We start from the raw sequence: 21,722 nt of genomic DNA, 5'->3' as shown, positions 1-21,722 counted from the left end.
CATCATCATCACCACCATCATCATCATCACTTCTACTACTACCTGAGATTCAATAAGCCTGGCTCTTCTCTGGGAGGAATTTTGTTTGGCCCAGTCATGGAATCCCCTCCATCTCCAATGTCAGCCGTCTCTTTGGTCAACCCAAGACTGACAGGAGCAAAAACAAAAACAGAAAACCTGAAGCTACTTATCTTTCCTAACAATTCTGAAGCTGACATTTAAGATGGCCTGGGCAGTTCAGAGCAGCACAATCATGGTAGAAAAAGGAATAATTTGAGGGAGATTGTTCAAAGAAAAAAGTGCGAGTTCTGTGAAAATATAGGAGGTAGGTCACAGAGAGGTATTTTTTGAATTTGCAGGCAGATAGGACGATCCCACAGAGAGCCATACCAAGAGAGGCCACGATCCCACAATTCTCCTCCATGACGTCCTTATGCAGAGCTCTCTGGTCAGGATCCAGCAACGCCCACTCCTCGTCCGTGAAACGAACAGCGACATCTTCAAAGCACACTGGACCCTAAAGGAAAAGGGAAAATAACCGCCTCTGAGACAGCATCAATATGATCTGCTACACAATGCTCTCGTTTCCTTCCTGTAAATTGCGGTGTTGTTTCAATGGGATTGCTTTGCTGCACATTTTAATTCGGGCTGCTTATTTTATTCTGTGTTTTAATTATGGGTGTTCATCTTTGTGCAAATAGGTGGTACTCCACCTTGTGTTTTCCAAGTCATTCTGCCTACGCAACATTCCAGCTTGTCTGATGGAAGGATCTACTTTCTCCTCTCCTCCGGAGCTGTTCAGGGGAGTTCCCACCCAAAAAAATGCCCTAGAGTCAAATTCAGTGGGTTAATGGGGGCATGGAGAGGGGGAGGAATGGGGGGCAGGCCCCATTTTGCAGCAGATGGGGCTGGTTAGGTAAATCCAGGCCACTATTTGTTCTCATTTGTCCACTGCTTAGAGACCAATTTTAGCATTCAGGGATCAATCTAGAAATAAAATAAGCCTATTTTAGATGGCCATCTGTCTTGGATTGATCTAGCAGAGATTCCTGCAATGCAGGGGGTCGCCTGGCTCTGAGAGACAAGCAGGGAGGGTGGCTTCTGGCAAAAGGAGAGAGAGACACCGGTGGCTCCTCCTTATCCTGACTCACCTCTGCCTCTCGACCTTCCTCCTCCCACTCGCCTCCTTCTTCTTCTGCCTCTGATTCTGCACTGCATTCTGCAACAGAGTCTCCCAGCTCACAAAGCCCTGTTAGCCCTTCAGCTTCTGACACCTCCTCTTCCCTCTTCTTCCTCTGACCACCCATCCTCCTTCTACCTCCACTTCTTGGGGTGTGAGCCATCTTCCCTTCCTGGTTCCCCAGCTGCTTCCTCCCACCATTCCTCTGTTTCCAACCAGTCCATGACATTGCTCCAGCCCTCAGCCTTTGTCCCCACAAGGCAGCTTCCCCTGACCTGATCTGGTTCCACAGCCACTGTTTCCCCTCTGCCCCCATGAAAAGATGGATCAGGAGTTCTTGCTGGCATCATTCTGTCACCTGCAAGAGAGAAAAGATAAACAGGACACCAGGAGTGTCTGCTTCTCTCACAGGTGAAACAGGGCATCTCTAACTACAGATGGGCCTTTGAGATAGCCTTACCTGCTGAGAGCATTTGGGCGTTTGTGCCCATTTCATATGTTTGTTGTGCAGAAATACATCTTGCCTCCTCTGGACCCTTGTTCCCAACTGTCTCCCCCCAAAACAAGATGTAAAGAACCCTCAGCTGAGTGGGAAAACCAACAGAATGAGACCAAAGGTAGAAAATCCACCTTCCTCCTTACCCAGTGGCCTCTCTCTGGTGTCCAACGGAGGCCTCTCTGCCTCACAGGAATCCAGGTCCATTTCTGCAAAATGATCCTTTCCCTGAAAAAGAAACAAGGATTCAAAAGAGAGCATGGGGAGAAATATTAAAAAGAGAATGACAAAGACTTGAATGGTATGAGATTTCATTCCATGGATGCTTTACCCCAAAAAGGATGGGCCATCAGCAGACCATTATGGGATGTTCTCTTTCCTGTTTGGAGCCCCTTGGGAGTATCCAGATGAAAGTCTCTCTCACCTGCTTTCTCTGTTCCTGCTTTCTCTCCTCTGCCTGACTCAGGAGGAAACCTTCGGCCAGGGCCACCGCCTGGGAACTGGTCTCCGCTCCGCATTCCCTCACCCAGCTCTCCATCTCTGGGGGAAGGACAGCCAGGAACTGCTCCAAGATCACCAGGTCCAGTATCTCAGCTTTCATGTGCCTTTCCGGCTTCAGCCATTGGTGGCAAAAGTGGTAGAGTCGGCTGCAAATCTCTCGGGGTCCTTTGGCCTCCCGGCAGCAGAACTGCCTCAACTGCCGGCTCTGCACCTCTAAGCGGAGGGTGTCCTCCTCACCCAGGATCTTCTGCACTGGGTTTTCCCAGAATCCCCCACTGCTCCCAGTTTGGGTGGCATGGCCTCTTCCTGTTCCTGGGCCAGCTGAGTCTCGCTCATCCATCTGTGCTCTCAGGAAGCCTCTAAGAGATCAAAAGGAACCGTTTCGTCTTCTGCCTGTCGTAATGAAAAGCTCTAGGAAATCCTACAAAGCAAATGCATTGTTCTGTTACAGAATTTGTAGGACGGGGGGGGGGGCAGGGGAATGGTTCCTTGAACAAGCATTCATGAGTCTTGGAGGGAACCAAGGCTGGACTGCACCGCATCCCAGACCATGAGCTATTTTTTTTGAAAAGAAAGAGGTGGAAGAGGAGAAGAAATAAGTCTCTAGCCTTCTAGAATTGCAAAATGTGGATGCAACTGAAGGGATTTCTGTGAGATTAATCAACCTGGTTTCTGCTGCCTTCCAGTCAATGCATGATGTCAGAACCGACTGACAAGGGAATCGTTTGTATCTTGTGAAAAATGAATGCTTGGCTCTAGTGAAAAATGAATGCTTGGCTCTAGGGGGTCCTCGGGAGTTGCTCCCCACCCCCACTTCCCTGCTTCTGTCTCTTTTTCTTGCACTTGGACTCTCTGCCGCTCTCAAGACACACTCCTGGGATGGGGTCCCTTTTACTTTACTCTGAGGGCCAGGTATGTATCTGGCCAACCCCCTGAGGGCCAATTGGGCGGGGCCAAAGACATCTCCCTTGAAATATAGGCTGGAAAATTATTATTATTATTATTATTATTATTCAGTAGCTTAACACACACGCAGCCATTGATGCCAAGTTCCCTGGAGGCTCAGAGTAGCAGTTCCCAGAGTAGCAACAATCCCTTTGGGACAGAGAGGATGTGGTCCTGGGATGCCCTGCTCTGGGTGCGAGGGGATTGCTGCAGTGGCCTCTGTGTGGAGCTGCCCTTGGAGACGACTGGGAAACTGGTTTGCAATGCAGCAGCCAGACTACGGGCTGGTATCCCTCTCTTTATTTCTGACCTTTCTCCCCCCCTTTTCTCCCTTCCTCCCCGTGAGTTTTTTTTTGGGGGGGGGGCCCTAGTCCACCTCCTCATCTAGCTCTGGAAAACCATTTGCACATGTTTCCTCTGTTGTGCAATGACGCTGAGCGATGTCACACAGAGTTAAAGTCTTAGGGACTCCTTTGTTTAAAGAAGGGGGATCTCGTGGGAGTCATTTTTTTTCTGAAAGGCCAAATGAGATTGGGATCCTGTGATCTCCAGGAAGGAGAGCGTTGCAGACCTCACCCCTCCCTGGCAGGACCCTCTCCTCCCCCTGCATGAGCAGATCAGCCCCCCCCCCCCAGGCTGGCATCCTCCCCTGCTGCAGCCCTGGGATCCCCACCGCCTCCCCACTGCACCCTCGGGGGGGGGGGGAGAGAGAGAGAGGAGACTCACCAGATCCCAGGAGGGGACAGCCATGCAGCCCTTGCAGGAGAGAACTCGGGAGGGAGGGGCCTGGGCTCCGGAGGACCTGGCCCCCCTCTTGCTTCCTGTCCTCTCTAGGAAGGCAGCTCAGTTCCCTTTAACCCTTGCATAGCCGAGTGCACCCAGCTGAGCCCTCTCTCTTTCTCTCTCATTTCATACTCCCTTGGATTTTTATTAATGGATTTAGGGGGCTACGCCAGTGCCCAGATATCCTTTTGGGGGCGAGGCTCTGGACTCATCTTCCTCTGTTGGCTGGAAACCAGAGGAACAGCTTGCAGGAAAAGGGCTTTTCAGGAGGCAAGGAACCTCCTCCTCGAATTCAGGAGTGGAGAGATAGGAGGGGATCCGAGGGTCATCTAGTCCAACCCCCAGCAAGGCAGGAATCTCAGCTAAAGCATCCCTGGCAGATGGCCGTCCGATCTCTGCTTAGAAACCTCCAAGGAAGGAGAGTCCACCCCCACCCCCAAGGGATACCATTGCACTAGTCAAATAGCTCTTGCCACCAGAAAGTTCTTCCTAACTTTTAATTGGAATCTCCTTTCTTGTAACTTGAAGCCATGGGTTCGAGTCCTACCCTCCGGAGCAGGAGGAGCAGAACTTGATTGGTCATTGGTTTGACGCAGTAATTTCTTCTTATGCTCTTTTACGTTCCACCTTGCTGGAGATTCTACCCTCCCAGCTGCTTTCATTTGCTCTATGGTTCTGAGAGGTGAACACAGGCAGAATCCTGTGTGCCCACGATGGAGGCTTGGATAGCATGGCGATGCCCTGAATTTCTCAGCAAAAAAACCCCTGAGCTTTGCAGGCAGTTATCCATTGGATCCAAACATGAATGCCTGTTGTGCCCCCATGTGGGGAGCTCTTACATAACAAACAGAACGTATTTGGTAGGCCTGGGGTGAATGTAGGTACTGTACTTGTAGGTGCATTGGGGGGGGGGCATTAGAGTAGGGTTTTCAGAGGTGTGAAAGATTCCACCGCCCCCCTAAATCTCTGCTCATCATCAGAATTCCTATGCTGCCTTATAGAATATAAACAAATATTTCCTAAAATGTTGGACTGCTTCCAATACTGGTAATATTTTTCAGATTCAGTGGACCCTCTGGATATGGATGTAATTCATGCCGGGGGTCCGTACGCACCCTGAAAATTCCATGAGCAGAGGCGACTCTTCTGCGCATGCACGCACAGCAAAACCCAAAAGAATACACTTCCGGGTTTGCCATGTTCTTTACCCGAAGGTAACGTAATCCGGGGGTCTACTATTCAGCCCGGACACTGAGGTCCAGCTCCAAGGGCCTTCTGGCGGTTCCCTCACTGCAAGAAGTGAGGTTACAGGGAACCAGGCAGAGGGTCTTTTTGGTGGTGGGGCCCTCCCTTCAGAGGTCAAGGAAATAAACAGCTACCTGAATTTTAGAAGACATCTGAAGGCAGCCCTGTTTAGGGAAGTTTTTAATGTTTGATGTTTTAACGCGTTTTTAATATTCTGTTGGGAGCCGCCCAGAGTGGCTGGGGAAACCCAACAAGATGGGCACAGTGCTGTCAAGTATCCCGTTTTCCCCGGGATTCTCCCTTATTTCAAGCAGTTTCCCACTGCTCTCCCTTATTTTTTATTTCCCTTAAATTTACCGTTTTTAATGGAAGCAGCTCCTCCCCTGCTGGCCAGGGACTGAGTGGGAAGACCTCGCCTACTTGGAGAGAAAAGCCTCAGCCCTCAAAGCAAGTGGGAGCCGTTTCCCGTGCTTACAGGGGGGTGTATTCCTCCCCCTGCATCAGCCCCTATCCGTTGCCGCCATGCCCCTCAGCCGGCCAATAGGGTTAGCTGGCGGGCGGAGCCTGGCTGCCTTTGAGCAGCTGCTGCTTCCTGTCCTGTTTTGATGGGATCAGACAAGAAGACGATGGGGCTCTATCGCGCGGAGCACATGGCTGCCCTCCTCTTTGCTCCGCTCTGAGCCTGAGCCCGCTTGGAGTTTACATTGCTGCTCTGCCCACTTTTGCTTCTGGCTCCGCCCACCACTGACATGTGACTGTCCCCGGGATAGGTGAGACTGCTGATCCCTTATTTTCAAATCCGAAACTTGACAGCTATGGATGGGCAGGGTATAAATATTAAATTGATGATGATGGTGAACCCTCTTAATGAATCAAATAAGCCTGGCAATGACAAGGCAAGCAGACATTGCAGCAAGGACGGTCATGGGATGTGCCCAAGGCCAGAAAAGGGGAGTCAGGGGATTAGGGATTAGTCAGGTGGTTAGTTGTGGGTGGAGCTGGTCAGTGCTTGGACTGCAGGGACTGAGGAAGGAGGGCTTGTAGGTGACCTTTCACCTTGGAAGTGTGCTCTCCCTGAGTCAGGGGATTAGGGTTTAGTCAGGTGGTTAGCTGTGGGCGGAGCTAGTCAGTGCTTGGACTGTTTGACTCATCTTTTAAAGTTAGGGCAGCAAGTCTCCCACGTATATTAGAGGAGAGCCTAGGCTTCTTCTTCTCCCCCCCCCCAACTTCAAGCTTTTCAAGATGGAGGGTGAGGTAACAACTGTAGTCACTTGCAATTCCTGCGCAATGTTTGTGTTCTAGCCAAAGGATGTAGGCAGCTACACCTGCAGCAAATGCAAGTTGGTTGCCCTACTGGAGGACAAGGTCCAGCAACTTCAGGCTCGTGTTTCTACGCTCCAGAGAACCAATGAGCTGGAGCTTTTCTTGGATGCAGCAGAGCACACTATCTGCACCAAGGAGGAGACAGGGGACATCCCCGAGGAGGAGGTCAGTTCCCCAACACAGCAGCTAGATGTATGGAGGAACGTGACTCATAGAAGTAGAAGGCCCAGGGATCGCTCTGAGTGTTTAGAACTACAGAATCGATTTGAAGTGCTCTCCCTTAACATGGAAGACGAGGAACAGTCTCCATTTGAAGATCTCTCCCTCATCACAGTTGATCAGGAATATGAAGATGAGCACCAAATTCAGTCCTCCGGGAATATGCAGGTAACCTTGGAAGAGACAGCACATGGAAGAATCCCAACCAAGCCTATGAAGAGGCGTGTAGTGGTGATAGGGGATTCCCTACTGAGGGGTACAGAAGCAGTGATCTGTGGGCCTGACAAGATGTCTCGAGAGGTGTGCTGTCTCCCCGGGGCCAAGATCAAAGATGTAACAGAACGGCTGCAAGGAATCATAAAACCCACTGACAAATACCCCTTCCCTTTGGTCCATGTGGGAACCAATGACACTGCAAGCCATAGCCTCCAGAAGATCAAAAGTGATTATGAGGCTCTGGGCAGGAAGTTGAAGCAATTAAATGCACAAATTGTCATCTCATCTGTCCTCCCACTTGAACGACATGGCCCAGGGAGAGGGGGGGGAAATAGGGGAAGTGAACAACTGGCTTCGCAAATGGTGCAAACAGGAACGGTTTGGATTCTTAGATCACGGTCTGCAGTTTCTTGAAGATGCACTTCTGGCAAGTGATGGGCTGCACCTCACAAGGGTTGGAAGGAATGTTTTTGCCATGAAACTCAAAAACCTCATCAGGAGGGCTTTAAACTGACTTATGTGGGGGAGGGAGACAGTGGTCCTGAAGGTAGGAGTCTATCAAGTACTGAAGATGATCACCCAAATGTCAAGGACCAAATGGAGCAAACAGCACGCAGACCTAGTGGTGGGAGGAAAATATCCTTAAATAAGAGCCATGGGGGAATGATCAATGGTCTTCAATGTCTGTATACTAATGCACAGAGCATGGGAAATAAACAAGATGAACTTGAGCTCTTGGTACAGAAAACTAAATATGACATAATAGGCATCACTGAAACCTGGTGGGATGAGTCTCATGATTGGAATGTAGTAATAGAGGGATACAATCTATTTCAGAGAAATAGACCAAACAGGAAAGGAGGAGGAGTAGCATTTTATGTCAGGGATGTGTATACCTGTGAAGAGATCCAGGATTTGAAACTCCAAAGCCAAGTTGAGAGTATCTGGGTCAAAATTAAGGGAGAGAAAAATAACAGTGATCTCATTGTGGGAGTTTACTATAGACCCCCAAGCCAAACTGAGGGCACAGATGATGCCTTCCTGGAACTGATGGCCAAGCATTCAAAAGGAAGTGAGATAGTAGTAATGGGGGATTTCAACTACCCTGATATTTGTTGGATGTCAAACTCAGCCAAGAACATAAGGTCGAACAGATTCCTCACTGGCCTTGCAGACAATTTCATTGTCCAGAAAGTGGGAGAAGCAACAAGAGGATCAGCCATTTTAGATCTGGTCCTAACCAATAGTGATGACCTGGTTAGTGGGGTAGAAGTGGCAGGATCATTAGGTGGGAGTGACCATGCTCTACTGGAGTTTATTATACAGCGGAAAGGAGCAACCAAGCATACTAAGACTCAAATTCTAGACTTTAAGAAAGCCGTCTTCAGAAAACTTAGGGAAATACTGGGTGAAATCCCATGGACAGAAATACTAAAAGGGAAGGGAGTTCATGATGGTTGGGAGCTTGTTAAAAGGGAGATATTAAAAGCACAACTTCAGGCAATACCAGTGAGACGGAAACATGGAAGGTGCCTAAAGAAGCCAGGGTGGCTATCTAAAGAACTTTTAATTGAGTTAAGATTTAAAATGGATATGTACAAAAAATGGAAAAAGTGGGAAACCACCAGAGAGGAATTCAAACAAATAGCCAGTACGTGTAGAGACAAAGTCAGAAAAGCTAAAGCACAGAATGAACTCAGGCTTGCTAGAGAGGTTAAAAGCAACAAAAAGGGCTTTTATGGGTACGTCCGTAGCAAAAGGAAGAACAAGGAAACAGTGGGGTCACTTAGAGGAGATGATGGTGAAATGCGAACAGGGGACAGAGAAAGGGCAGGACTCCTCAATGCCTTCTTTGCCTCAGTCTTCTCCAAAAAGAAAACAATGCCCGACTTGAAGAATATGGAGCAGATGATTCAGCAGGGGAAACACAGCCCAGAATAAGTAAGGAGGTAGTACAGGAATACTTGGCTAATTTAGATGTATTCAAGTCTCCAGGGCCAGATGAACTACATCCAAGAGAATTAAAAGAAGTGGCAGAGGTGATTTCAGAACCACTCGCAGTAATCTTTGAGAATTCCTGGAGAACAGGCGAAGTTTTTAAGAGGGCAAATTGAAAGAGTAATTGTATAGCAAGTTACGGAAGCATAAAAGGTTGTGTTTGAAAAAAAAAGTGCAAAAAACTGGGGGGTGGTCTCCTCAAATATTTTATTGGGAGGGCAGACAACCCTAGGCCTTTAAAGTTGGTGCCTATTCCCTACACCCACAGGTCTCAGGATGGTTACAACATAAAAACAAAACAGAAAACACCACATTTTAAAAGGGCATTAGATGTCAATCAGAGAAAGGTCTGGTTAAAAAGGTGCGGATTTGCCTGACTCCTAAAGCTGTATAATGGTTTTTCCAACCTTCGTATGAATTCTTTGATGAGAAGTGAGTTGGGAGCTCTTCCGGAAACGCTTTCCACATTCCACACACTGATAGGGTTTCTCCCCTGTATGAATTCTTTGATGGGAAGTGAGAGAGGAGCTATGACTGAAGCTCTTTCCACATTCAAAGCACTGATAGGGTTTCTCCCCTGTATGAATTCTTTGATGGGAAGTGAGAGAGGAGCTATCAGTGAAGCTCTTTCCACATTCAAAGCACTGATAGGGTTTCTCCCCTGTATGAATTCTTCGATGGTGAGTGAGAGAGGAGCTATCAGTGAAGCTCTTTCCACACTCAAAGCACTGATAGGGTTTCTCCCCTGTATGAATTCTTTGATGGTAAGTGAGATAGGAGCTATCAGTGAAGCTCTTTCCACATTCCCTACACTGGAAGGGTTTCTCCCCTGTATGAATTCTTTGATGGGAAGCGAGAGAGGAGCTATGACTAAAGCACTTTCCACATTCCACACACTGATAGGGTTTCTCCCCTGTATGAATTCTTCTATGGGAAGTGAGAGAGGAGCTATCAGTGAAGCTCTTTCCACATTCCACACACTGATAGGGTTTCTCCCCTGTATGAATTCTTTGATGGGAAGTGAGGGAGGATCTATGACTGAAGTTCTTTCCACATTCCATGCACTGATAGGGTTTCTCCCCTGTATGAATTCTTTGATGGGAAGTGAGATGGGAGTTCATCCTGAAGCTCTTTCCACATTCCACACACTGATAGGGTTTCTCCCCTGTATGAATTCTATGATGGGAAGTGAGAGAGGAGCTATGACTGAAGTTCTTTCCACATTCCATGCACTGATAGAGTTTCTTTCCAATGAGATTTTGTTGATGGGAAGTGAGAGAGGAGCTCTGGAAGAAGCCCTTTCCACATTCCATGCACTGATAGAGTTTCTTTCCAATGAGATTTTGTTGATGGGAAGTGAGAGAGGAGCTCTGGAAGAAGCTATTTCCACATTCCACACACGGATATGGTTTCTCTCCTATATGAATTCTTTGATGGGAAGTGAGAGAGGAGCTCTGACTGAAGCTCTTTCCACATTCCACACACTGATAAGGTTTCTCCCCTGTATGAATTCTCTGATGCTTAGTGAGATAGGAGTTCCGGGTGAAGCTCTTTCCACATTCAAAGCACTGATAGGGTTTCTCCCCTGTATGAATGCTTCTATGGGAAGTGAGAGAGGAGATATCAGTGAAGCTCTTTCCACATTCCACACACTGATAAGGTTTCTCCCCTGTATGAATTCTCTGGTGCTTAGTGAGAGAGAAGTTCCGGGTGAAGCTCTTTCCACATTCAAAGCACTGATAGGGTTTCTCCCCTGTATGAATGCTTCTATGGGAAGTGAGAGAGGAGCTATCAGTGAAGCTCTTTCCACATTCCACACACTTATAGGGTTTCTCCCCTGTATGAATTCTTTGATGGGAAGTGAGATTGCAGCTCTGACTGAAGCTCTTTCCACATTCCATGCACTGATAGAGTTTCTTTCCAATGACATTTTGTTGATGGGAAGTGGGATGGGAGCTCTGACTGCAGCTTTCTCCACACTCTAAATTTTTAGGTGGTTTCTCCTCTCTGGGAATTTTATCGTGGTCATCCTTGTTCTCGATTTCCAATTCACCACAATCTGCAATCGAGACAAAAAGGGAGTAGAGCCTCAGAACAAATGGAGAAGAACTGAAGGGAGTTGGGTGTGTGTTTATTACCTGTGTTGTTTGTAATTAACAAACATATTTATTATTGGATTCTAATGAGTTGTTGAATGTTGCTTTGTTTGATATACAGTAGTGGTCAAAATTGTGGAAGCCTTTTGGAAAAAAAGTGTATTTCAGAGGTTTGATGGCTCATAACACCACTTCTTTTGGAGTAATATTATAAAATTATATATCAACGGGAAGATAATTTAAGCAAGAATGCAATCCAACAAAGTTTGATCAATTTCCTGTATTCTATCAAATGTTATAGGAAGTACAACTTGCTTAAACTGACTTTTGTCAGTGTGTTATGTGATTGTTATCAAGTTGGTTGGGTTTTTTGTGTTCTTTCATTTAGTGAGTTTGTAAAGCATAATAAAATTATTGAAATGGCACAAAGAATTGATTGGCCACCCAGAACGTGATGTAAAATTGTACTATTAAGTGAACAAGGCTACAGTAATGAAGAAATTAGAAGAGAGATTGGGGGAAATTAGAAGAGAGATTGGGGAAAACTTAACCAAAGCTGGCATTTCTATATTTTTGAAGAGGTATAAGGAGACTCAGTCACTACAATATCAGACTGGTAAAGGCAGGAAAGGTGCACAAAGGCAAGTGATGATCGAAGAATGAAGAGACTGTCCCTACATGACAGAAGAAAATCATCTGGGTGTATACAAGATGACATGGTGAAATGTAATGTAAAGTTGAATGTAAGGACTGGTCTAAAGGCTAGAATTCTAAGGAAAAAGCCATTGTTATCTCTCAAGCAAAGGTTGAAAAGATTAAACCCATGTTAATTGGACAGCGGAACAATGGGACAGTGTTATAGGGAGCGATGAGACCCAAATCCCCTTGCTTGGTAGTGATGGCACGAAATACGCGAAGAGAAGAATCAGAGAAGGTTTACATCCTACTTGCATTACACTGACCGTGGAACACCCAGATAGAGTGATGATCTGGGGTTGTATGGCAGCAAAAGGTGTAGGCAGAATTTGTGTCATTAATGGGGATTTAAATGCCCCAAAATACATAAATGAAATACTTGAGCCCAAACTGAAGTGTTCCGAGGGTGATCTTTTCCCAGATACTGAAGCATTTATATATATATTTATAGAAATATTTGTTTTTTTATTTTCAATTTCAACAGGATTCAGTTCCGTGTCATGTTGCTGCTGTGTGCAAAAGGTGCTTTCAATATAATCCTATTCCACTGCTGGAATGGCCTGGGAATTGCCCAAACTTTAACCCAATCGGAAATCTATGGAGCCGACTAATGAAACTTTTTAGTCAGAAGCAACCCAGCAATAAAGCCCAATTAACAAAGCCAATAATTCAGCCTTGGATTCACAATATAACAACTACAGAACTAAAAACTTGGTTCACTTCCCGGGAAGGCCTTTTAAGGCCATAATTAAAACTAAAAGTTACCAATAGTTACCAAAGGTTACACGGTTTTTCTTTATGACTGCTGTTCTAATAAATACTCCTTCATAAAAGTTATTGCATTACATTCTTCATTAAATTAAATTTCCATTGATATATAATTTTATGGTATTACTCCCAACAAAAGTGGTGTTATGAGCCATCAAACCTCAGAAATACACTTTTCACGAAAGGTTTCCACAATTTTGGCCATTAGTATAAGTCGTTCATTTTAAAGTTAATGTTCTTTTTATATGGGATCAGGTTATTATTATTTATGTTTCATGTTTATATATGTGTTGGAAGCTGCCCAGAGTGGCTGGGGCAACCGAGCCAGATGGGCAGAGTATAAATAAAATTTATTATTATTACTACAGTGGTACCTCAATTTAAGAACAATCCAGAAAAGATTGAGTTTGTAAACCGAGGTACCACTGTATTACTATCATCGTAATCATAATCATAATCATCATAAGCATCATCATCATCATCCTCACTGCTACTACTACCTGAGATTCAAAAAGCCTGGCTCTTCTCTGGGATGGATTTTGTTTGGCCCAGTGATGGCATCCCCTCCATCTCCAATTTCAGTCCTCTCTTTGGTCAACCCAAGACTGACAGGAGCAAAAACAAAAACAGAAACCTGAAGCTACTTATCTTTCCTAACAATTCTGAAGCTGACATTTAATATGGCCTGGGCAGTTCAGACCAGCCCAATTGTGGTAGAAAATTGAATAATTTGAGGAAGATTGTTTAAAAAAACACACACTGCAATTTACTGTTTATTGTGGGGGTGTTAGGTTCCCAGGTGTTATGGGGGGGGGGCTGTAGAGCTCTGTGAAAATATATGAGGTTGGTCACATAGAGGTATTTTTTGAATTTCCAGGCAAATATGACGATCCCACAGGGAGCTTTACCAAGAGAGGCCACGATCCCACGATTCTCCTCCATGACGTCCTTTTGCAGAGCTCTCTGGTCAGGATCCAGCAAACGCCCACCCCTCGTCCGTGAAACGAACAGCGAGATCTCCAAAGCACACTGGACTGTGGAGACAACTGAAGGGATTTCTGTGAGATTAATCAACCTGGTTTCTGCTGCCTTCCAGTCAATGCATGAAGTCAGAACTGACAGACAAGGGAATCGTTTGTATCTTGTGAAAAATGGACGCTTGGCTCTTGTGGGGGTCCTCACCCAGGGGTCCTCAGGAGTTGCTCCCCACCCCCACTCCCCTGCTTCTGTCTCCTTTTCTTGCACTTGGACTCTCTGCCGCTCTCAAGACAGACTCCTGGGGTGGGGTCCCTTTTACTTTACTCTGAGGGCCAGGTATGTATCTGGCCAACCCCCTGAGGGCCAAGTGGGTGGGGCCAAAGACACCTCCCTTGAAATATAGGCTGTAAAATAATAATAATAATAATAATAATAATAATAATAATAATAATAATTAATTATTATTATTATTATTAGCTTAACTCTCACACACAGCCATTGATTCCAAGCTTCCTGGGGCCAGGTGAGTAGCAGCGCCCATTTCCGGCTGGTTTTCCAGCAACAATCCCTTTGGGACAGAGAGGATGTGGTCCTGGGATGCCCTGCTCTGGGTGCGAGGGGATTGCTGCAGTGGCCTCCGTGTGGAGCTGCCCTTGGAGACGACTGGGAAACTGGTTTGCAATGCAGCAGCCAGACTATGGGCTGGGATCCCTCTCTTTATCCCCGCCCTTTCTCTCCCACTTTAACTTCCTTCCTCCATGTGGGTTTTTTTTGTGAGGGGAGCTTGTGTAGCTTTGGAAAACCATTTGCACATGTTTCCTGTGATGTGCAATGACGCTGAGCGATGCCACACAGAGTTAAAGTCCTAGGGCCTTCTTTGTAGAAAGAAGGGAGATTTTCTGAAAGGCCAAATGAGTCTGGGATCCTGGGATCTCCAGGAAGGAGAGCGTTGCAGGCCTCACCCCTCCCTGGCAGGACCCTCTCCTCCCGCTGCATAAGCAGATCAGGCCCCTCAGGCTGGCATCCTCCCCTGCTGCAGCCCTGGGACCCCCCACCGCCTCCCCACTGCACCCTTTGGGGGGAGAGAGAGGAGACTCACCAGATCCCAGGAGGGGACAGCCATGCAGCCCTTGCAGGAGAGGACTGGGGAAGGGGGGCCTTGGCTCTGGAGGACCTGGCCCCCTCTTGCTTCCTGGCTTCTCTAGGAAGGCAGCTCAGTTCCCTTTAACCCTTGCATAGCCGAGTCCACCCCGCTCTCTTTCTCTCTCATTTCATACTCCCTTGGATTTTTATTAATGGATTTAGGGGGCTACGCAAGCGCCCAGATATCCTTTTGGGGGTGAGGCTCTGGACTCATATTCCTCTATTGGCTGGAAACCAGAGGAACAGCTTGCAGGGAAAAGGGCTTTGCTGGAGTGGAGAGATAGGAGGGGATCCGAGGGTCATCAAGTCCAACCCCCAGCAACCTTTCACCCAAATATGCTTGTGTATATATGTGTGTGTGTGTGTGTGTGTGTGTGTGTGTGTGTGTGTGTGTGTATATATATATATATATATATATATATATGGGATGATCTGTTTGGGTGTTTGGGTTGGATGGTAGAAAGCTGGTTGCGTTTGATGTGTCGTGGTTGGAGAAGTTTTTGTTTTGGTGATAAAAGCAGCATTCTGCAAAGGGCTCTTTTACAACGACTCTTTGTGCTGAATATGGTCTGAGGACCAGGCAAAGGAGACAAAGGAGGTCAGCAACTTTGATTTTTCAAAACACTGACACTACCCGGGACCCAAGTTTGGGAAACCCTGCTTTAAAGAAACTTTTGTATTTGGCCCCCAAAGATGGGAACAGTCCACGTTTGTATTTTCTTGTACAGTGGTATGTGGGAATACATTTTTTGGGACTTCCCGCGCTTTGCCACCTCACAAAAACCTTCCGCGCTATGTACGGAAGAAAAGAGATCCGGCTGGTAACTGCTGCCTGGATCCCTCCGCGTTTGCTAGAGAGCGCGCCAGGAAGCTTCTTAGTAACGGCCGAAAGCTGTTTCCTGCCCGGAAACACAGACTAATGCAATGTTATGATTGGTTTATGTGAATGCCATGATGCTGTTCAGTTTGTCAATAAATGGCCCCTGCTCTCCGTAGCAGTGTGTAGAGTGCGCGAGACAAGCAAAGAGAGAACAAGTAATGCGAGACAAGCACAGAGAGAAAGCGAAAGAGAAACTAAGCAAAGGAAACGCACAGAGAGTAGTTGGGAGAGCACACCCCAACCATTGACTGCAGTCTCTTTATTTCTTATTTTTATTTTGGCCTCTTTCCTACTTTTGGCCGCACCTTTTGCTATTCTTTTCGCTGCCTATCCTTTCCTCTTTGGAACCTTCAGAAACCTTCATAACAACCTTCAGAACTCCAGAAAACATCTCACGACATTCAGTAAAACCTCATAACCAGTGGACCAATCATAACCAGTGGGAGCAGGCTCTCCAGGATTACTGGTTATCCCAGAAGTTGGTTATCCCCACAGTGGTACCTCGGGTTAACAACTTAATTCGTTTCGGAGGTCCATTCTTAACCTGAAACTGTTCTTAACCTGAAGCACCACTTTACCTAAGGGGGACTCCCGCTGCCACTGCGCCGCCAGAGCACAATTTCTGTTCTTATCCTGAAGCAAAGTTCTTAACCTGAAGCGTTATTTCTGGGGTAGCGGAGTATGTAACCTGAAGAGTATGTAACCCAAGGTACCACTGTATTTTGTTTTCCTCATGACCTTTGTGCGTTTTTTGTTTTTTTGTTTTTTTAAGAGCGCAAATTGAAAGAGAAATTGTATGGCAAGTTACTGAAGAATAAAAGGTTGCGTTTGAAAAAAAACAAATGAAAAAAATGGGGCGTGGTCTCCTCAAATATTTTATTGGGGGGCAAAGAACCCTAGGCCTTTAAGAGTTGGCACTTATTCCCTACACCCACAGGTCTCAGGATGGTTACAACATAAAACACAACATAAAAATACAAAACAACACATTTTAAAAGGGCATTAGAAGTCAATCAGACAAAGGTCTGGTTAAAAAGGTGCAGATTTGCCTGGCTGCTAAAGCTGTATAATGGTTTTTCCGAACTTCATATGGATTCTTTGATGGGAAGTGATGTTGGAACTCGTCCTGAAGCTCTTTCCACATTCCACACACTGATAGGGTTTCTCCCCTGTATGAATTCTTCGATGGGAAGTGAGATGGGAGCTCTGACTGAAGCTCTTTCCACATTCAAAGCATTGATATGGTTTCTCCCCTGTATGAATTCTTTGATGGGAAGTGAGTTTGGAGCTCCGAATGAAGCTCTTTCCACATTCCACACACTGATAGGGTCTCTCCCGTGTATGAATTCTTTGATGGGAAGTGAGGTTGGAGCTATGACTGAAGCTCTTTCCACATTCCACACACTGATAGGGTTTCTCCCCTGTATGAATTCTTTGATGGGAAGTGAGACTATCCTTCCTACTGAAGCTCTTTCCACATTCCACACACTGATATGGTTTCTCCCCTCTATGAATTCTTTGATGGGAAGTAAGATGGGAGCTCTGACTGAAGCTCTTTCCACATTCGAAGCACTGATAGGGTTTCTCCCCTGTATGAATTCTTTGATGGGAAGTGAGATCACAGCTCTGACTGAAGCTCTTTCCACATTCCATGCATTGATAGAGTTTCTTTCCAATGAGATTTTGTTGATGGGAAGTGGAATGGGAGCTCTGACTGCAGCTTCCTCCACACTCCAAATTTTTAGGTGGTTTCTCCTCTCTGGGAATTTTATCGTGGTCATCTTTGTTCTCGATTTCTGATTCATCACAATCTGCAATGGAGACAAAAAGGGATTAGACCTCAGGAACAAATGGAGAAGAACTGAAGGGAGTTGGATGTGTGTTCATTACCTGTGTTGTTTGTCATTAACCAACATATTTAGTATTAGATTCTGATGTTACTTTGTTTGATATACAGTAGTGGTCAAAATGGTGGAAGCCTTTTGGAAAAAAGTCTATTTCAGAGGTTTGATGGCTCATAACACCACTTCTTTTGGAGTAATATTATAAAATTATATATCAATGGGAAGATACTTTAATCAAGAATGCAATCCAATAAAGTTTGTTCAATTACCTGTATTCTATTAAATGTTATAACCAGAAAAAGGAAGCACAACTTGCTTAGCTTGACTTTTGTCAGTGTGTTACGTGATTGCTATCAAGTTTGTTGGTTTTTTGTGTTCTTTCATTTAGTGAGGTTGTAAAACATAACATTATAGAAATGGCACAAAGAGTTGACTGGTCACCCAGAAAGCAATGTAATATTGTACTATTAAGTGAACAAGGCAAGTTATGAAAAAATTAGAAGAGAGATTGGGGAAAACTTAAGCAAAGCTGGCCTTTCTATCTTTTTGAAGTGGTGTAAGGAGACTCAGTCACTACAAAATCAGACTGGTAAAGGCAGGAAAAGGTGCACAAAGGAAAGTGAAGATCGAAGAATGGAGAGACTGTCCCTACATGACAAAAGAAAATCATCTAGGTGTATACAAGATGACATGGCAAATGTAATGTGAAGTTGAGTGCAAGGACTGGTCTAAAGGCTAGAATTCTAAGGAAAAGGCCATTGTTATCTCTCAAGCAACGGTTGAAAAGATTAAACCCATGTTAACTGGACAGCACAACAATGGGACAGTGTTATTTGGAGCGATGAGACCCAAATCTCCTTGCTTGGTAGTGATGGCATGAAATACGCAAGGAGAAGAATCAGTTGTGGGCAAAATTTGCGTCATTAATGGGAATGTAAATGCCCCCAAATCCAGGAAAGAAATACTTGTGCCCAAACTGAAGTGTTCCACAGGTGATCTTTTCCCAGATACTGAAACATTTATATATATTTATAGAAATATTTGTTTTTTTATTTTCTATTTCAGCAGGATTCAGCTCCATGTCATGTTGCTGCTGTGTGCAAAAGGTGCTTTCAAGAAGATCCTATTCCACTGCTGGAATGGCCTGGGAATAGCCCAAACTTTAACCCAATCGGAAATCTATAGAATCGACTAAAGAAACTTGTTAGTCATAAGCAACTCAGCAATAAAGCCCAATTAACTGAGGCAATAATTCAGTCTTGGTTTCACAATATAACAACTGCAGAACTAAAAAATGGTTCACTTCACGGGAAGGCGTTGTAAGGCCAGAATTAAAGCTAAAGGTTACCAATGGTTACCGAAGGTTTCATGTTTTTTCTTTATGACTACTGTTCGAATAAATACTCCTTCATAAAAGTTATGTATTACATTCTTCATTAAATTATCTTTCCATTGATATATAATTTTATGGTATTACTCCAAACAAAAGTGGTGTTATGAGCCATCAAACCTCAGAAATACACTTTTCACGAAAGGTGTCCACAATTTTGGCCACTAGTATAAGTTGTTAATTTTTAAGTTAATGTTCTTTTTATATGGGATCAGATTATTACTATTTATTTTTCATGTTTATATATGTGTTGGAAGCTGCCCAGAGTGGCTGGGGTAACCCAGCCAGATGGGCAGGGCATAAATAAAAATTATAATTATTACTACAGTGGTACCTCAATTTAAGAACAGTCCTGTTCCGGAAAAGATTACGTTTGTAAACCGAGTGACCACTATATTACTATCATCATCATCACCATCATCATCATCATCACTTCTACTACTACCTGAGATTCAATAAGCCTGGCTCTTCTCTGGGAGGAATTTTGTTTGGCCCAGTCATGGCATCCCCTCCATCTCCAATGTCAGTCGTCTCTTTGGTCAACCCAAGACTGACAGGAGCAAAAACAAAAACAGAAAACCTGAAGCTACTTATCTTTCCTAACAATTCTGAAGCTGACATTTAAGATGGCCTGGGCAGTTCAGAGCAGCCCAATTGTGTTAGAAATAGGAATAATTTGAGGAAGATTGTTCAAAGAAAAAACTGTGAGTTCTTTGAAAATATAGGAGGTTGGTCACATAGAGGTATTTTTTGAATTTCCAGGCAGATAGGACAATCCCACAGGAAGCCTTACCAAGAGAGGCCACGATCCCACAATTCTCCTCCATGACGTCCTTATGCAGAGCTCTCTGGTCAGGATCCAGCAATGCCCACTCCTCATCAGTGAAACGAACAACGAGATCTTCAAAGCACACTGGACCCTGAAAGAAAAGGGGAAATGTCCTCCTCTGAGACAGCATCAATACGATCTGCTACACAATGCTCTGTTGTTTCCTTCCTGTAAATTGCGGTGTTGTTTCAATAGGATTACTTTGCTGCACATTTTAATTATGGAAGAAGAAGAAGAGAAGAAGAGCTTGGATTTGATATCCCGCTTTTCACTACCCGAAGGAGTCTCAAAGCGGCTAACATTCTCCTTTCCCTTCCTCCCCCACAACAAACACTCTGTGAGGTGAGTGGGGCTGAGAGACTTCAGAGAAGTGTGACCAGCCCAAGGTCACCCAGCAGCTGCATGTGGAGGAGCGGAGACACGAACCCGGTTCCCCAGATTATGAGTCTGCTGCTCTTAACCACTACACCAAACTGGATGCTTGTTTTATTCTGCGTTTTAATTATGGGTGTTCATATTTGTGCAAATAGGTGGTACTCCACCTTGTGTTTTCCAAGTCATTCTGCCCACGCAACATTCCAGCTTGTCTGATGGAAGGATCTACTTTCTCCTCTCCTCCTGAGCTGTTCTCGGGAGTCCCCCCCCCCCCAAAATGCCCTAGAGTCAAATTCAGTGGGTTAATGGGGGCATGGAGAGGGGGGGAATGGGGGGCAGGCCCCATTTTGCAGCTGATGGGGCTGGTTAGGTAAATCCAGGCCACTATTTGTTCTCATTTGTCCACTGCTTAGAGACCAATTTTAGCATTCAGGGATCAATCTAGAAATGAAACAAGCCTATTTTGGATGGCCATCTGTCTTGGATTGATCTAGCAGAGATTCCTGCAATGCAGGGGGTCGCCTGGCTCTGAGAGACAAGCAGGGAGGGTGGCTTCTGGCAAAAGGAGAGAGAGACACCGGTGGCTCCTCCTTATCCTGACTCACCTCTGCCTCTCGACCTTCCTCCTCCCACTCGCCTCCTTCTTCTTCTGCCTCTGATTCTGCACTGCATTCTGCCACAGAGTCTCCCAGCTCACGAAGCCCTGTTAGCCCTTCAGCTTCTGACACCTCCTCTTCCCAGGCTTCTCCCTCTTCCCCCTCTGTCCGCCCACCCTTCTTTTACCTCCACTTCTTGGGCTCTGAGCCATCTTCCCTTCCTGGTTCCCCGGCTGCTTCCTCCCACCATTCCTCTGTGCCCAACCAATCCATGACATTGCTCCAGCCCTCGGCCTCTGTCCCCACAAGGCAGCTTCCCCTGACCTGATCTGGTTCCACAGCCGCTGCTTCCCTTCTGCCCCCATGAAAAGACGGATCAGGAGGTCTTGCCGGTATCATTCTGTCACCTGGGAGAGAAATAAGGTAAACAGGACGCCAGGAGTGCCTGCTTCTCTCACAGGTGAAACAGGGCATCTCTAACTACAAATGGGCCTTTGAGAAAGCCTTACCTGTTGAGAGCATTTGGACGTTTGTGCCCATTTCATATATTTGTTGTGCAGAAATATATCTCCCCTCTCCTGGACTTTTGTTCCCAACTGTCTCCCCCCAAAACAAGATGTAAAGAACCCTCAGCTGAGTGGGAAAACCAACAGAATGAGAAAACCCACCTTCCTCCTTACCCAGTAGCCTCTCTCTGGTGTCCAACGGAGGCCTCTCTGCCTCACAGGAATCCAGGTCCATTTCTGCAAAATGATCCTTTCCCTGAAAAAGAAACAAGGAATCAAAAGAGAGAATGGGAAGAGATATTAAAAAGAGAATGACAAAGACTTGAATGATGTGAGATCTCATTCCATGGATGCTTTACCCCAAAAAGGATGGGCCATCAGCAGACCATTATGGGATGTTCTCTTTCCTGTTTGAAGCCCCTTGGGTGTATCCAGAGTAAAGTCTCTCTCACCTGCTTTCTCTCCTCTGCCTGACTCAGGAGGAAACCTTCGGCCAGGGCCACCGCCTGGGAACTGGTCTCCGCTCCGCATTCCCTCACCCAGCTCTCCATCTCTGGGGGAAGGACAGCCAGGAACTGCTCCAAGATCACCAGGTCCAGCATCTCAGCTTTCGTGTGCCTTTCTGGCTTTAGCCACTGGTGGCAAAAGTGGTAGAGACGACTGCAAACCTCTCGGGGTCCTTTGGCCTCCTGGTAACAGAACTGCCTCAACTGCC

At 45.8% G+C, this 21,722-nt stretch overlaps 1 protein-coding gene across 1 annotated transcript in view; it reads right to left on the bottom strand.

Annotated features, from left to right (window-relative positions):
- LOC117045139 overlaps positions 1-21,722 on the bottom strand; it is a 415,311-nt gene that overhangs the window by 365,897 nt on the left and 27,692 nt on the right. Inside the window, exons 5-7 of the mRNA XM_033145929.1 lie at positions 16,554-17,135; positions 10,304-10,828; positions 9,318-10,138 (exon numbers count right to left, since the gene is read on the bottom strand). Of these exons, the coding sequence (XP_033001820.1) occupies positions 9,318-10,138; positions 10,304-10,828; positions 16,554-17,135 (1,928 nt within the window). The remainder of the gene's footprint in view (positions 1-9,317; positions 10,139-10,303; positions 10,829-16,553; positions 17,136-21,722) is intronic.

The sequence above is a fragment of the Lacerta agilis genome, chromosome 4 (genome assembly GCF_009819535.1).
Source record: "Lacerta agilis isolate rLacAgi1 chromosome 4, rLacAgi1.pri, whole genome shotgun sequence".
NCBI lineage: Eukaryota > Metazoa > Chordata > Lepidosauria > Squamata > Lacertidae > Lacerta > Lacerta agilis.
The sequence above is the reverse complement of the archived record's forward strand: the minus strand, read 5'-3'. Positions and strand labels throughout refer to the sequence as shown.